Source organism: Ambystoma mexicanum, chromosome 8 (assembly GCF_040938575.1).
Source record: "Ambystoma mexicanum isolate Mex_15411 chromosome 8, UKY_AmexF1_1, whole genome shotgun sequence".
Taxonomy (NCBI): domain Eukaryota; kingdom Metazoa; phylum Chordata; class Amphibia; order Caudata; family Ambystomatidae; genus Ambystoma; species Ambystoma mexicanum.
In genome coordinates this window covers 11804055-11820556 of record NC_090929.1, presented here as the reverse complement: position 1 = coordinate 11820556, position 16502 = coordinate 11804055, and the positions used below count along the sequence as shown (strand labels likewise).

The 16502-nt window shown below is 52.7% G+C and overlaps 1 protein-coding gene across 4 annotated transcripts in view; it reads right to left on the bottom strand.

The window, feature by feature from the left end:
• Window positions 1–16502, bottom strand: part of SH2D3C (SH2 domain containing 3C) — a 580515-nt gene that overhangs the window by 85402 nt on the left and 478611 nt on the right. For all 4 annotated transcript variants that reach the window (XM_069609127.1, XM_069609128.1, XM_069609129.1 and 1 more), the window contains 2 exons: window positions 5373–5821; window positions 595–719 (listed from right to left, as the gene is read on the bottom strand). In XM_069609127.1, coding sequence (XP_069465228.1) covers window positions 595–719; window positions 5373–5821 — 574 coding nt within the window. The remainder of the gene's footprint in view (window positions 1–594; window positions 720–5372; window positions 5822–16502) is intronic.

Genomic DNA, 16502 nt, shown 5'->3' with positions numbered 1-16502 from the left:
CATGCTGGGACACGTGAAAACTCCTGTGACTTGTAAACATGCTGTCTTGTGCAGATGCCTCGAGGAGTGAACTCTAGGGTAGGGATTGGTCTCTGGACTTCGGTTCTTTGTTTAGATCCAGACACTGTCTGCACTGATATTTCTCCTTCCTCCCCTCCCCCTGCTTTGCTTAGATTCTTCCAAATGCCATTACAATTCCTACAACACCTACCTTGAAGCGCTGGAAATCCTCATTCAAACCTGGAGAAATAGTGGTCAGGAGAGAACCCCTTAGAAAAACTAGGGGACCATCTGAACCCTTCTTTAATCATCAAATTCACAAGGAAAGACCCAAGTGGCGTGAGCGCCAGTAAACACCCCAGCCCTTTTTTGTTAGCTGTAGAGTTCTTCTGTTAAATTCCTTTTGCTGTTGAAATGAAAAGACTAGGCAGAAAATGTCCCTCATTTTTAAACTCATCCCCAGGTTTAAGCTTGATTTCAAACCTGTTGGGAACAGAAATTGTAATGCCAGTGTGTTCGGTTCTGCTGCTAATCCCGCGGTCTCACCTGTGATGTACTCTGGTACCCTGGTGGGTTTGGACATGGTACACCCACCTGTGCTATACGCCGGTGATCCGGGGGTCTCGGAGATCGGGGACATGGGGGAGTGCAGGTCCTGGATCTGGTCCACGCTCACCGCACAGTTCCGGATGACATCTCGATGATGTGGGGAGGAAACACTGAAAGGAAAGAAGGCTCATCTGAGAAAGCATTCCACAATGCCTGTAGCCAGCAAGGGCCAGACGCGGGCCTGGGGTAAGAGAGGGCCCTCATAACCATTCATCCCCAGCACTCTATAAGGGCAGCTCTCAGCGCACCAGATATCCAGAGTCTGGAGGCGTAGATGGAGCGCAGGAGGAAGCTGTAGGCAAGAGCAGAAGGAATGGCAACATCAAGAGGGAGGCTGGGGAGAGGTGGCCAGGGTCAGGGAGGGAATAAGAAGGTGGGAAGAAGGAAGATCAGTGAAGGAAAGGAGTGATGTGGAGGAGAGGTGTATGAGCAGTAAAGGAGAGGAGGAGAAGGGAGAAGGGAGTGGTGGGGAGAGGAGGGTGGAACACCAGCAAAGGAGAGGACGAGGGTGAAAGGAGTGGTGAGGAGTGGTGGTGGAACACCAGCAAAGGAGAGGACGAGGGTGAAAGGAGTGATGAGGAGTGGTGGTGGAACACCAGCAAAGGAGAGGACGAGGGTGAAAGGAGTGGTGAGGAGTGGTGGTGGAACACCAGCAAAGGAGAGGACGAGGGTGAAAGGAGTGGTGAGGAGTGGTGGTGGAACACCAGCAAAGGAGAGGACGAGGGTGAAAGGAGTGATGAGGAGTGGTGGTGGAACACCAGAAAAGGAGAGGACGAGGGTGAAAGGAGTGGTGAGGAGTGGTGGTGGAACACCAGAAAAGGAGAGGACGAGGGTGAAAGGAGTGATGAGGAGTGGTGGTGGAACACCAGCAAAGGAGAGGACGAGGGTGAAAGGAGTGATGAGGAGTGGTGGTGGAACACCAGAAAAGGAGAGGACGAGGGTGAAAGGAGTGGTGAGGAGTGGTGGTGGAACACCAGCAAAGGAGAGGACGAGGGTGAAAGGAGTGGTGAGGAGTGGTGGTGGAACACCAGCAAAGGAGAGGACGAGGGTGAAAGGAGTGATGAGGAGTGGTGGTGGAACACCAGAAAAGGAGAGGACGAGGGTGAAAGGAGTGGTGAGGAGTGGTGGTGGAACACCAGAAAAGGAGAGGACGAGGGTGAAAGGACTGGTGAGGAGTGGTGGTGGAACACCAGAAAAGGAGAGGACGTGGGTGAAAGGAGTGGTGAGGAGGGGTGGAAAACCAATGAAGGAGAGGAAGAGGGTCAAAGGGGTCGTGAGGAGGGGTGGAGGAAGACCAGTAAAGGAAAAGAAGAGGGTGAAAGGAGTGGTGAGGAGGAGTGGTGTATGAGCAGTAAAGGAGAGGAGGAGAAAGGAGTGGGGCGGAGGGGTGGAAGACCAATGAAGGAGAGGAAGAGGGTCAAAGGGGTCGTGAGGAGGAATCCATTTGTGCAATGTCACAGCTCTTTTTGGGGCAGCTTCTGCTCGTCCCTGTTGTGCATGCGTCCTACATTCCCTGTTAGTGTACCCTTCTCTTTTACTTCTGGAGACCATGCGCTGTCTCTTTGCTGCTGATGTGCCATCCTCCCTTCCCTCCCCCAGTGATTATGTGCCATGTCTTACCAGTTGGGACACTATTCCCCCCAAGCCTTGGTGACCTCTCCATTCTGCAATGTCTCCATGTTAAGACCCTACTCCCCACAAGCCTTGATGACCTCTCCACTCTGTCATGTCTTCCTGTTAGGACCCTACTACCCCAAGCCTTGGTGACCTCTCCATTCTGCCATGCCTCCCTATTAGGACACTACTCCCCCCAAGCCTTGGTGACCTCTCTATTCTGCCATGTCTCCCTGTAAGGACCCTACTCCCCCCAAGCCTTGGTGACGTCTCCATTCTGTCATGCCTCCCTGTTAGGACACTACTCCCCCCATGCCTTGGTGACCTCTCCATTCTGCCATGTCTCCCTATTAGGACACTACTGCCCCCAAGCCTTGGTGACCTCTCCATTCTGCCATGTCGCCTATTAGGACACTACTCCCCACAAGCCTTGGTGACCTCTCCATTCTGCCATGAACTGTTGGGACCCTACTCCCCCAAAGCCTTAGTGACCTCTCCATTCTGCCATGTCTCCCTATTAGGACACTACTGCCCACAAGCCTTGGTGACCTCTCCATTCTGCCATGTCTCCCTATTAGGACCCTACTCCCCCCAAGCCTTGGTGACCCCTCAATTCTGCCATTTCTTCCTGTTGGGATCCTACTTCCCCCAAGCCTTGGTGACATCTCCATTCTGACATGTCTCCCTGTTAGGACCCTACTCCCCCCCAAGCCTTGGTGACCTCTCCATTCTGCCATGACCTGTTGGGACCCTACTCCCCCCAAGCCTTGGTGACCTCTCCATTCTGCCATGAACTGTTGGAACCCTACTCCCCCAAGCCTTGGTGACCTCTCCATTCTGCCATGTCTCCCTGTTAGGACCCTACTCCCCCCAAGCCTTGGTGACCTCTCAATTCTGCAATTTCTTCCTGTTGGGACCCTACACCCCCCAAGCCTTGGTGACCTCTCCATTCTGCCATGTCTCCCTGTTAGGACCCTACTCCCCCCAAGCCTTAGTGACCTCTCCATTCTGCCATGACCTGTTGGGACCCTACTCCCCCCAAGCCTTGGTGACCTCTCCATTCTGCCATGAACTGTTGGGACCCTACTCCCCCAAGCCTTAGTGACCTCTCCATTCTGCCATGAACTGTTGGGACCCTATTCCCCCCAAGCCTTGGTGACCTCTCCATTCTGCCATGAACTGTTAGGACCTCACTCCCCCCCAAGCCTTGGTGACCTCTCCATTCTGCCATGAACTGTTAGGACCCCACTCCCCCCAAGCCTTGGTGACCTCTCCATTCTGCCATGAACTGTTAGGACCTCACTCTCCCCCAAGCCTTGGTGACCTCTCCATTCTGCCATGAACTGTTAGGACCCCACTCCCCCCAAGCCTTGGTGACCTCTCCATTCTGCCATGAACTGTTAGTACCCCACTCCCCCCAAGCCTTGGTGACCTTTCCATTCTGCCATGACTTCCTGTTAGGACCCCACTCCCCCCAAGCCTTGGTGACCTCTCCATTCTGCCATGAATTGTTAGGACCCCACTCCCCCCAAGCCTTGGTGACCTCTCCATTCTGCCATGAACTGTTAGGACCCCACTCCCCCCAAGCCTTGGTGACCTCTCCATTCTGCCATGAACTGTTGGGACCCTATTCCCACCACGCCTTGGTGACCTCTCCATTCTGCCATGAACTGTTGGGACCCTACTCCCACCAAGCCTTGGTGACCTCTCCATTCTGCCATGAACTGTTAGGACCCTACTCCAACCAAGCCTTGGTGACCTCTCCATTCTGCCATGAACCGTTAGGACCCCACTCCCCCCAAGCCTTGGTGACCTCTCCATTCTGCCACGTCTTCATGTTAGGACCCTACTCCCCCCAAGCCTTGGTGACCTCTCCATTCTGCCATGAACCGTTAGGACCCCACTCCCCCCAACCGTTGGTGACCTCTCCATTGTGCCACGTCTTCATGTTAGGACCCTACTCCCACCAAGCCTTGGTGACCTCTCCATTCTGCCATGAACCGTTAGGACCCCACTCCCCCCAAGCCTTGGTGACCTCTCCATTCTGCCACGTCTTCATGTTAGGACCCTACTCCCCCCAAGCCTTGGTGACCTCCCCATTCTGCCACGTCTTCATGTTAGGATCCTACTCCCCCCAAGCCTTGGTTAACCCTCCATTCTGCCATGTCTCCCTGTTAGGACACTACTCCCCCCAAGCCTTGGTGACCTCTCCATTCTGGCATGTCTCCCTGTAAGGACCCTACTCCCCCCAAGCCTTGGTGACCTCTCCATTCTGCCATGAACTGTTGGGACCCTACTCCCACCAAGCCTTGGTGACCTCTCCATTCTGCCATGAACTGTTGGGACCCTACTCCCACCAAGCCTTGGTGACCTCTCAATTCTGCCATGAACTGTTAGGACCCTACTCCCACCAAGCCTTGGTGACCTCTCCATTCTGCCATGAACCGTTAGGACCCCACTCCCCCCAAGCCTTGGTGACCTCTCCATTCTGCCATGAACCGTTAGGACCCCACTCCCCCCAAGCCTTGGTGACCTCTCCATTCTGCCACGTCTTCATGTTAGGACCCTACTCCCCCCAAGCCTTGGTGACCTCTCCATTCTGCCATGAACCGTTAGGACCCCACTCCCCCCAACCGTTGGTGACCTCTCCATTGTGCCATGCCTTACCTGTTGGGGCTCTACTCCCCACAAGCCTTGGTGACCTCTCCATTCTGCCATGTCTTACCTGCTGAGGCACTACTCGCCCGTCCAACCGTTGGTGACCTCTCCATTGTGCCATGCCTTACCTGCTGAGGCACTACTCGCCCGCCCAACCGTTGGTGACCTCTCCATTCTGCCACGTCTTCATGTTAGGACCCTACTCCCCCCAAGCCTTGGTTAACCCTCCATTCTGCCATGTCTCCCTGTTAGGACACTACTCCCCCCAAGCCTTGGTGACCTCTCCATTCTTCCATTCTGCCATGCCTTACCTGCTGAGGCACTACTCGCCCGCCCAACCGTTGGTGACCTCTCCATTGTGCCATGCCTTACCTGTTGGGGCTCTACTCCCCACAAGCCTTGGTGACCTCTCCATTGTGCCATGCCTTACCTGCTGAGGCACTACTCGCCCGCCCAACCGTTGGTGACCTCTCCATTGTGCCGTGCCTTACCTGTTGGGGCACGCTTCCCCTCTAGTGATTTTGTCTGCCGTCAGCCCGTCAGTCATGGTGATGCTGCGCCTCTTCATGTGGCTGCCCTTGTGACTGGAGGGGCTGTGGGGCCCACCATGCCGGCCGTTGGCCAAGCCGTAGCTGGCTTCCAGGTATCGTAGAGGGAAGGTGCGGTTAATGGGGCAGTAGATCACTGCCCCGCTTTGCTCCGATACCACATGGCGGTTTCCCACGTAGTAGCGCACCAGGGCAGGGATGTTGTCAAAGCTCTCCTGCTCAAAGAGGTACTGGATGCGGGTGCAGCTGTCGCTCGTGCGAACCATCACCTTATTAATCTTGAAGTGCAGAGGCTCATTCTTCCAGCGGCAGCTCAGCACGTAGTCGCCCAGACTGGTGAGTGAGTCCCGGATCAGGAAGTCCCCATTCCTCTGCACCAGACTCTCTGACACCTGGTGACAAACAGGACATATAAATGTGCATTCATGGCCTTGGCCTTACTAATACTTTGGGCAACACCAAGAAATGTCCCAACCCAGCCAACACCATTCCACCGTAAGCAATGACCTACTGTCTCATTACGGGCTCTCCCCGCCCATTAGGGCCTCCTCTTGGCTCTGCATCCCATATACGTTTACCAAAAGCATCTTGTACTTGGATAGCTTTCTTTTCCCAGAAGCCTCTGGTCAAACACTGCACTCCCTTCCAGCACCACCTTCAGTGCCCCCTCTACTGTCCATGGAGTTCAGCTCTTATCCTGATAGGTTTCTCACTTGCAACACTGGTGTGGAAGCCTGAGCATGTTCTAGATCCACAGACTGTGTACAGAGCTCAAAGTCATGTTCCCATGTACAGCACATGGGCTTGAAGTTGAATACATTATTGTGGGCGACTTGCCCCAATTCAGCAGCTTGCCCAGAATCTGCATCTAGATAGAGCTCCATGAGGTTACCCTGCATATGTCTTGTAAGGTAGTAATCCTGAGGAAGGCCACTGTTACAGGGTTTCCCTTAGCGGACAATCCTATTGGATGCTCTTGAAGCTGTTTCCCTACTATTGGATGAGAAAAAATGAGAATACCCTTGCTAGAGAACAATGCACAAAGGCAAATATATGATTGGACCAGTTCAGGTAGTTGGGCTGGTCCAAAAGGTTCAATAAAGGAGGTCGGTCTGCTTAGTGGCAGGTCCAAACAAGGAGTCAAAAAAATGTACCAAGTGCTCACTGTGTTCAAAGGAATTATGCACAAAAAATTCAAAAAATTCAAAAGCAAAGATTTATTTGCTCATACAGACTAACATATAGTGCATAAATTATAAAACAATGCTGTGAAATACAACATACAGATACAAAAGCAACAATATTACAGAATGACATCAAATAACATAGAAAAAATGTAATATATACAACTTGGTGAGAATGGAGACCTATATGTTGAGTATACAGGTAGAGTTCAACAATTCCATTGTTGTAAGACAGTATGCAAGTCCTTATAGAACTGTGAATGTTTTTTTGTGAAAACAATCCAGAATTGAAAAATTCAAAAAGAATGGAAACAGGAGGGGCTAAAGGGCTTCCCAAACTTCAAAAGAAAATCTTCATTCATTTGGGATTTCTTGTTCCTAATATGTATTTCTTCTGATTATGACAATGAATGTTCCAGGGTCATAGAAAAAACGAGATATCTATTAAGCCTAGATATCTTTTAAGCCAACGTGGCAGAAACTGAAAGTGCAGAGACTGGTATGGCTGGGAACCTTTCAAAGCAGGTCTTCCCAGCTCCTATCACGTTTCGGCGGAGATGCATGAGATTGTGTCCGCCTTCATCAGGGCTCCGTGGGGGCGACCCTGCCGGTGCTTAAAATCCCAAGTTCTCGGTTCTGATTCCACTAGGAGGCCAAGGCTGAGGAAAGGACCTTCTCCAGCTAGGTCCTGCTGGAAGCTGCGGACCCTAGTTACGGAGGGTGAACTCTACATCATAGGGCTGTCAATCGGGCAACAAATGAACCGATGCTTGACATTGTTGGTAAAGCGTGCGGTAATGATTCTTGCAAGCAACCAACTGGGAACTTGGGATGAATCCTGCATGGGTCAGGAAAACTGTGCTGGGGGCTCGGCCAGGATAGAACACCAGAGCAGGAAAAACCGCGCAGAAAGACTTGCGTGGACAGCTTCTGATCGTGTTCAGAGTACTACTATTGGATACCATACCTTGATACAGTCCTCAGTCCCTTTCCTTGGAGTTGCCTAAGAGTGTTGGCCCAAACACTACAAAGAGTTGTTTGGATATTTTGAGGTGTTTCTGATTTTCTATGGGTTCGTGTTTTTATTTTGTACAGTGCACCACAACCTGTGTCCTTCTGTTTACAGCACAGAAGGTTGACAAGTTAAATGATCACAGCTCTGTTCCAAACATTCACCTTTTGGCTACATTGGTGTATGCAGGAGTGAGCATGCATTGGATCCCGGGGGGCATGCAGAGGATTCTGTTTAGCGACACTTGGCCCACAACGTGTAGAGCATTGTTCGTGTGGGGAGGCACGACAGGAAGTGTACACTGTGTGGTGGGAAAGGGGTGAAATCACATGTGGCTCAGAATTGCATGAAGGAAGTGGGGTAATTAGCTGTATATGGCATGTTACGGTCTCATACCGTAACCCTCTTCTTGCATCAGATATGTATCCACCTTTCTACTGGGGAGGGCATTTTAGGAGAGGGGATGGTACAAAAAGCAGCGACATACTTTGCATAAGCGCATTCCTATCAGGAACATTAAAGAGTTCTCCCACTCATGCTCACCCTTAAGGAGCGGATAGCCACTGGCAAAGTGCCTTCAGATGCAGTTGGTTTGTCACCTCTTGCCTGACTTCAGATGCAGTCTCTGGTAGGTTTGTCACCTCTTGCCTGACTTCAGATGCAGTCTCTGGTAGGTTTGTCACCTCTTGCCTGACTTCAGATGCCGTCTCTGGTAGGTTTGTCACCTCTTGCCTGACTTCAGATGCCGTCTCACCACCGTTGCACTACCTAAGCCTACCTTAGTGTGACAAATCCAGGGTATTCGTCCCTTCTCCCAGGGTGACTCCCCCCCCCCCCCTTGAGGCTAGGGAGGTTTGTCCGCTCGGCAAGACCCGCCCTAGGGAACTGGGCAAGTGGGACCTCATCGGGATTGACTTCCCTCTCAGGGGCGAGGACTCCCATTCCGATAAGGAACTCCCACTGCAGAATACATTCTCTGTCAACATGACAATTGGAAATACTGTTGTTTCCTCTGTTTTGACACCACCAAACAGCGACATTTCTCCTATATCTTTACCTCCAGGTAATGCTGGATCTCACCTGGATGTGGAGAGAAGGTACCAAGTACCCCCACCTCAACTACTTCGCCAATATTGCCAATATGTAGGGAACCAGAGTGTGAGACACGTGCCGTACCAGTGAAAATACTGATACCAAGGAGAGTCCAGGAGGCAAGGTTCCCATTGAGAAAACCATACCTGCATACAAGACCGTAAAATGGCCATTTGAATGAAATCCCAGAAGAAACAGGACAGCTAAATGGAAGAGAAGCAAGCTGACATACATTGAAGAGATGGAGAGACAAGAGAATGAAGATATTCTATAAGGCATCAAGAAAGTATCAAAGATAAGTGACATCTTGGGATCAAGATGAAGAAACCTATGCTACAGAAATTATGAAGATATCAAGTTATTTAAAGAAACACAAGCAGACAAAGTATTCTTGAGGCTAGTTTTATAGTGAATAGATTGCGCCATGCACCAACGTATACATATATAGGAGTGAGTAAAGAATGGATGTTTCCACTACGTATTATAGCAGAGCTGGACCAGAGAAGGAAGGCCTCTTTTCCAGTTTGTTGCAGTTTAAAAGAAGTGAATGAATTACCAGGAGTGAAACTCAGAAAGGCGAGGCTGGACGAGCCCTAAGAAGCCAAGGTCTTATCAGGCTGGATTGAGCAGACATTGGATACAAATCGTGTGAAAAAACGAAACTCCTGTTCAGAAGACACAGACAAAGCCGAACAAGGTCGGGAAAGAGACGGAGACGGGAAACATCCACCTCACCTGGTGGCGCGACCTAAAGAAAGCTGTGGTGGGCCTGCGGCCTGGTAACCAATGCTGTGACAAGACTGCAGAGGGGAGTCTGGATCCCGGAACTCTGCACGAGAAGTGCATTTGCTGCTAAGACGAGCAACAGAAGGGAAGCGAGAGCTCCCAAGGAGAGAACAGAATTCAGAGGTACGAACATGGATAATCAAGGCTGGGGAGGCCGACACGGTTACAGGAGCCTGATAAACCTGAGCCAAGAGAAAGCAAGCCCATCAGAGAGCTGTAGGGCTTCGGGGAGCCGTGAGAAACTAAGAGACTCAGCCATAGAGGTTACGGGAGCCTGATGAACCCAAACAGCGAGAAACAAGCCTACAAAAGGATCAGAGGACTTTGGAGAGTCCTGAGAAACTGAGAGACTTCCAAGGCTGCCAAAGTCAAAAATGTTACGGGAGCCTGATCAACCTGAGTGGGCTGAGGCTCCTTCTAGACCGAGAGAAAGCAAACCTGCTAGAGGGCCAGAGGACTTGAGAGTCTGAGAACCACAAAGGTTAACAAAAGAGAACTGGAGAAATAGGAAACCTGGAGTAGTTCAAGTGCATAGTCGAATCTGGGGAAAAACCTGAATTTTCCTGAGGAAGAGGAAACAGCATGAAGGATTAACTTTTGACAACCAAACCTACAGCGAGGTTATGAACTGTTTTTTGGAACATTGTTGAACTTTGTACATAAGAAAAAGAGGTCCAAGTGATAGTGCCAGGCAGAAGCCGAAGACAGAGGCCATTTCTCCGGCCCCCTTCTTTTTGTTGTTTTCTTCTAAGGGTAGGGCCACTTAGCTCCTAGGATTTGGGCTCAGGACTATTTAATTTTCGGACTTTGACAAGCACCCTTAGCTTTAGTTCCACTAGGCAGGGAACGTCTCTCATAGCAGTGGGGCTAGATCAGAGTCCTTCTTCTGGTTCGCCGCAACAGTCAGAGGTGCATTGGCATGTTTACGTTGGTAATGCGGGACGGATCCTCCTGCCTGGTCTATGATTCTGGTTCTAGGTCTTGCTTTCAGGAATATTGGCATCACCTTGAGTAGAGCAGCAGTGTCACGCTTAAGGATGAGCACCAGATGGGACAGGCGTTGAGCAGCAGTGTGCTGCTCAAGGATGAGCACCAGATGGGAAAGGCATAGAGCAGCAGTGTCACGCTTAAGGATGAGCACCAGATGGGACAGGCGTTGAGCAGCAGTGTGGTGCTTAAGGATGAGCACCAGATGGGACAGGCGTTGAGCAGCAGTGTGCTGCTCAAGGATGAGCACCAGATGGGAAAGGCATAGAGCAGCAGTGTCACGCTTAAGGATGAGCACCAGATGGGACAGGCGTTGAGCAGCAGTGTGCTGCTCAAGGATGAGCACCAGATGGGACAGGCGTTGAGCAGCAGTGTGGTGCTTAAGGATGAGCACCAGATGGGACAGGCGTAGAGCAGCAGTGTGGTGCTTAAGGATGAGCACCAGATGGGAAAGGCATAGAGCAGCAGTGTCACGCTTAAGGATGAGCACCAGATGGGACAGGCGTAGAGCAGCAGTGTGGTGCTTAAGGATGAGCACCAGATGGGAAAGGCATAGAGCAGCAGTGTCACGCTTAAGGATGAGCACCAGATGGGACAGGCGTTGAGCAGCAGTGTGGTGCTTAAGGATGAGCACCAGATGGGACAGGCGTAGAGCAGCAGTGTCACGCTTAAGGATGAGCACCAGATGGGACAGGCGTTGAGCAGCAGTGTGGTGCTTAAGGATGAGCACCAGATGGGACAGGCGTTGAGACGCTGTTTCATGCTTAAGGATGAGCACCAGATGGGACACGCGTTGAGCCGCTGTGTCATGCTTAAGAATGAGCACCAGATGGGACAGGCGTTGAGCAGCAGTGTCATGCTTAAGGATGAGCACCAGATGGGACAGGCGTTGAGCAGCAGTGTCACGCTTAAGGATGAGCACCAGATGGGACAGGCGTTGAGCAGCAGTGTCACGCTTAAGGATGAGCACCAGATGGGACAGGCGTTGAGCAGCAGTGTGGTGCTTAAGGATGAGCACCAGATGGGACAGGCGTTGAGCAGCAGTGTGGTGCTTAAGGATGAGCACCAGATGGGACAGGCGTTGAGCAGCAGTGTCATGCTTAAGGATGAGCACCAGATGGGACAGGCGTTGAGCAGCAGTGTCACGCTTAAGGATGAGCACCAGATGTGACAGGCGTTGAGCAGCAGTGTCACGCTTAAGGATGAGCACCAGATGGGACAGGCGTTGAGCAGCAGTGTGGTGCTTAAGGATGAGCACCAGATGGGACAGGCGTAGAGCAGCAGTGTCACGCTTAAGGATGAGCACCAGATGGGACAGGTGTTGAGCAGCAGTGTGGTGCTTAAGGATGAGCACCAGATGGGACAGGCGTTGAGACGCTGTGTCATGCTTAAGGATGAGCACCAGATGGGACACGCGTTGAGCCGCTGTGTCATGCTTAAGAATGAGCACCAGATGGGACAGGCGTTGAGCAGCAGTGTGGTGCTTAAGGATGAGCACCAGATGGGACAGGCGTTGAGCAGCAGTGTCATGCTTAAGGATGAGCACCAGATGGGACAGGCGTTGAGCAGCAGTGTCGCGCTTAAGGATGAGCACCAGATGTGACAGGCGTTGAGCAGCAGTGTCGCGCTTAAGGATGAGCACCAGATGGGACAGGCGTTGAGCAGCAGTGTGGTGCTTAAGGATGAGCACCAGATGGGACAGGCGTTGAGCAGCAGTGTGGTGCTTGAGGATAAGCACCAGATGGGACAGGCGTTGAGCAGCAGGGTGGTGCTTAAGGATGAGCACCAGATGGGACAGGCGTTGAGCCGCTGTGTCATGCTTAAGGATGAGCACCAGATGGGACAAGCGTTGAGCAGCAGTGTCGCGCTTAAGGATGAGCACCAGATGGGACAGGCGTTGAGCAGCAGTGTGGTGCTTAAGGATGAGCACCAGATGGGACAGGCGTTGAGCAGCAGTGTGGTGCTTAAGGATGAGCACCAGATGGGACAGGCGTTGAGCCGCTGTGTCATGCTTAAGGATGAGCACCAGATGGGACACGCGTTGAGCCGCTGTGTCATGCTTAAGAATGAGCACCAGATGGGACAGGCGTTGAGCAGCAGTGTGGTGCTTAAGGATGAGCACCAGATGGGACAGGCGTTGAGCAGCAGTGTGGTGCTTAAGGATGAGCACCAGATGGGACAGGCGTTGAGCCGCTGTGTCATGCTTAAGGATGAGCACCAGATGGGACACGCGTTGAGCCGCTGTGTCATGCTTAAGAATGAGCACCAGATGGGACAGGCTTTGAGCAGCAGTGTGGTGCTTAAGGATGAGCACCAGATGGGACAGGCGTTGAGCAGCAGTGTCATGCTTAAGGATGAGCACCAGATGGGACAGGCGTTGAGCAGCAGTGTCACGCTTAAGGATGAGCACCAGATGTGACAGGCGTTGAGCAGCAGTGTCGCGCTTAAGGATGAGCACCAGATGGGACAGGCGTTGAGCAGCAGTGTGGTGCTTAAGGATGAGCACCAGATGGGACAGGCGTTGAGCAGCAGTGTGGTGCTTGAGGATAAGCACCAGATGGGACAGGCGTTGAGCAGCAGGGTGGTGCTTAAGGATGAGCACCAGATGGGACAGGCGTTGAGCCGCTGTGTCATGCTTAAGGATGAGCACCAGATGGGACAAGCGTTGAGCAGCAGTGTCGCGCTTAAGGATGAGCACCAGATGGGACAGGCGTTGAGCAGCAGTGTGGTGCTTAAGGATGAGCACCAGATGGGACAGGCGTTGAGCAGCAGTGTGGTGCTTAAGGATGAGCACCAGATGGGACAGGCGTTGAGCCGCTGTGTCATGCTTAAGGATGAGCACCAGATGGGACACGCGTTGAGCCGCTGTGTCATGCTTAAGAATGAGCACCAGATGGGACAGGCGTTGAGCAGCAGTGTGGTGCTTAAGGATGAGCACCAGGTGGGACAGGCGTTGAGCAGCAGTGTGGTGCTTAAGGATGAGCACCAGATGGGACAGGCGTTGAGCCGCTGTGTCATGCTTAAGGATGAGCACCAGATGGGACACGCGTTGAGCCGCTGTGTCATGCTTAAGAATGAGCACCAGATGGGACAGGCTTTGAGCAGCAGTGTGGTGCTTAAGGATGAGCACCAGATGGGACAGGCGTTGAGCAGCAGTGTCATGCTTAAGGATGAGCACCAGATGGGACAGGCGTTGAGCAGCAGTGTCACGCTTAAGGATGAGCACCAGATGTGACAGGCGTTGAGCAGCAGTGTCGCGCTTAAGGATGAGCACCAGATGGGACAGGCGTTGAGCAGCAGTGTGGTGCTTAAGGATGAGCACCAGATGGGACAGGCGTTGAGCCGCTGTGTCATGCTTAAGGATGAGCACCAGATGGGACAGGCCTGGTCAGAAAGTGTATGAAAAGACCCTTCCTCAACCTATCCCAAGTGAATTCGCTCAGGACCCTGGCTTCGGGTGACTGACATCTGCCATGAAGTCTATTCATGGCAGAGCTGTAAGAAGTTGTCTATCGCATGCAGGTCCATACTGCTGACGTGTCACATTAGTGTTACCTGTCCTGCCTGTGTGTGGGACATACTGTTCATCGCTGTGCTGTTGCATGACTTGCCTGCCAGGTTTCGCGAATGCCATGCTCTTCACACGGGTGTGTGATTGTTTCTCTCTGTGGCCCCCTTAGCCGTTATGGGGTCCACTTCTGCAAGTGTATTCCCTGTCGTGCCTGGGATCCATGTATGGCAAGGTTCACTGGAGGCAAAAGGTGTCTGGGGGTTCTCCCCATGCCTATGGCCATGGCATCATGTGCAGTCTGGTGCTGGGCACTTGCTGTATGCATCATGCCACGCTCCCTTGCACACGCCCTTGCACACTCCCTTGCACACGCCCTTGCACACGCCCTTGCACACGCCCTTGCACACTCCCTTGCACACGCCCTTGCACACTCCCTTGCACACGCCCTTGCACGCTCCCTTGCACACGCCCTTGCACGCTCCCTTGCACACTCCCTTGCACACGCCCTTGCACACTCCCTTGCACACTCCCTTGCACACGCCCTTGCACGCTCCCTTGCACACGCCCTTGCACACTCCCTTGCACACGCCCTTGCACACGCCCTTGCACACTCCCTTGCACACGCCCTTGCACACTCCCTTGCACACTCCCTTGCATACGCCCTTGCACACTCCCTTGCACACTCCCTTGCACACTTCCTTGCACACTCCCTTGCATACGCCCTTGCACACTCCCTTGCACACTCCCTTGCACACTTCCTTGCACACTCCCTTGCACACGCCCTTGCACACTCCCTTGCACACTCCCTTGCACGCTCCCTTGCACACTCCCTTGCACACGCCCTTGCACGCTCCCTTGCACACTCCCTTGCACACTCCCTTGCATACGCCCTTGCACATTCCCTTGCACACTCCCTTGCACACTTCCTTGCACACTCCCTTGCATACGCCCTTGCACACTCCCTTGCACACTCCCTTGCACACGCCCTTGCACACTCCCTTGCACGCTCCCTTGCACACTCCCTTGCACACTCCCTTGCACACTCCCTTGCACACTCCCTTGCATACGCCCTTGCACATTCCCTTGCACACTCCCTTGCACACTCCCTTGCACGCTCCCTTGCATACGCCCTTGCACACTCCCTTGCACACTCCCTTGCACACTTCCTTGCACACTCCCTTGCACACGCCCTTGCACACTCCCTTGCACACTCCCTTGCACGCTCCCTTGCACACTCCCTTGCACACGCCCTTGCACACTCCCTCACTGCCGCAGACCACACCGCCGGCCCAGGAGAAATCGTCTTTTGATAACTCTTTCTCCTTGCCCCTACGAAGAAAATGTTCAGCCATTGCTGGTGTCTTTTTACAGCACAGAAACTTTGCTTAGCGGCAACGGGGGGATCTAAGGTTTCTTAAAGCTCACCTGGGGAGTTGCTAGGTCTGGAAAAGACCCGGAGCTAAGCTGATGTCAGAACTGTTGGGACTAGGGGCTAGCTAGTCTTTTGGCTGTAGCTCCTGAGATTCTATCCGGGGCTACAACCAAAAGATCAGGGGCTATAGCCCCTTTAGCCCCCCCTAGCAACGCCCCTGAAGCTCACTATGAATCCAGGGGATGCAGCACTGACTAGACGCTGTACCACCACCAGGGGGGTTTCAAAGCACTAAAGCCTTCCCCAGGCTGTATTGTGCCCGCCTGGGGAACCAGACTTTAGTCTGCTTTGTCATCAATGTAGGAACACACTGGTATCACTCACGCATGGCCGCCCTTCCGGGGTGTGCTGCTACCACAGAGACGTTTGTGATCACACTTGGAACTGCATGTGTCATGCTGCATGTTAGGGCAGAATTCCATTTTGGGTAGTTCTGCAGTTGCCAGCTTGCCTTGGGCTTGGAAGGGTTGCTCCTAGGTTGCCCAGCTGGCCTTGGGCACATTGGTTGCAAAGGGCTGTGCCTTAAGTGCCCAGCCTGATCTTGTGGGGGATTCTCCCAGTTGGCCCAGTTTCTCCTGGGCCCTCCAGTTGCAGTGGGATAGTACCAGACATACCGGGCGTGCCCTTAGGGTGCCTAGCTGGCCTTGGACACCTATGTTGCAGCGGGCTGTCACATGTGTACCCAGCTTGTGTTGGAGGGGGCTTGCTCCAGGTTGCCCGGCCTGCCTTGTTTACCATAGGGCCTTAGAGAGTCCTAGGTTTGCCCTGTGTACCCGGTGCCTTTTAGGCCACTTTCTGCGTTGTGGATCAGTTGGCATGCAGACCCAGCTGCGGATAAAGCAATGTAGGCTGGATGGCGTCCCTTATGTCATCACTAATCTGACTCTCTTTGCCACCGAGATCTTCTTGACTCCCAAGATAGCACTGGTGCCTCTTATGGGGGAAGGAGTTGGGGCCAGAAAAAAAACCTCTATTTGGGTGGCCTTCTCGAGGAAATTGTTAGGGCAGCATTACATTTTTGGAGTTATTTGGCCTAACTTGGAGTGTCCACCCTCTATTTTATCGTTTT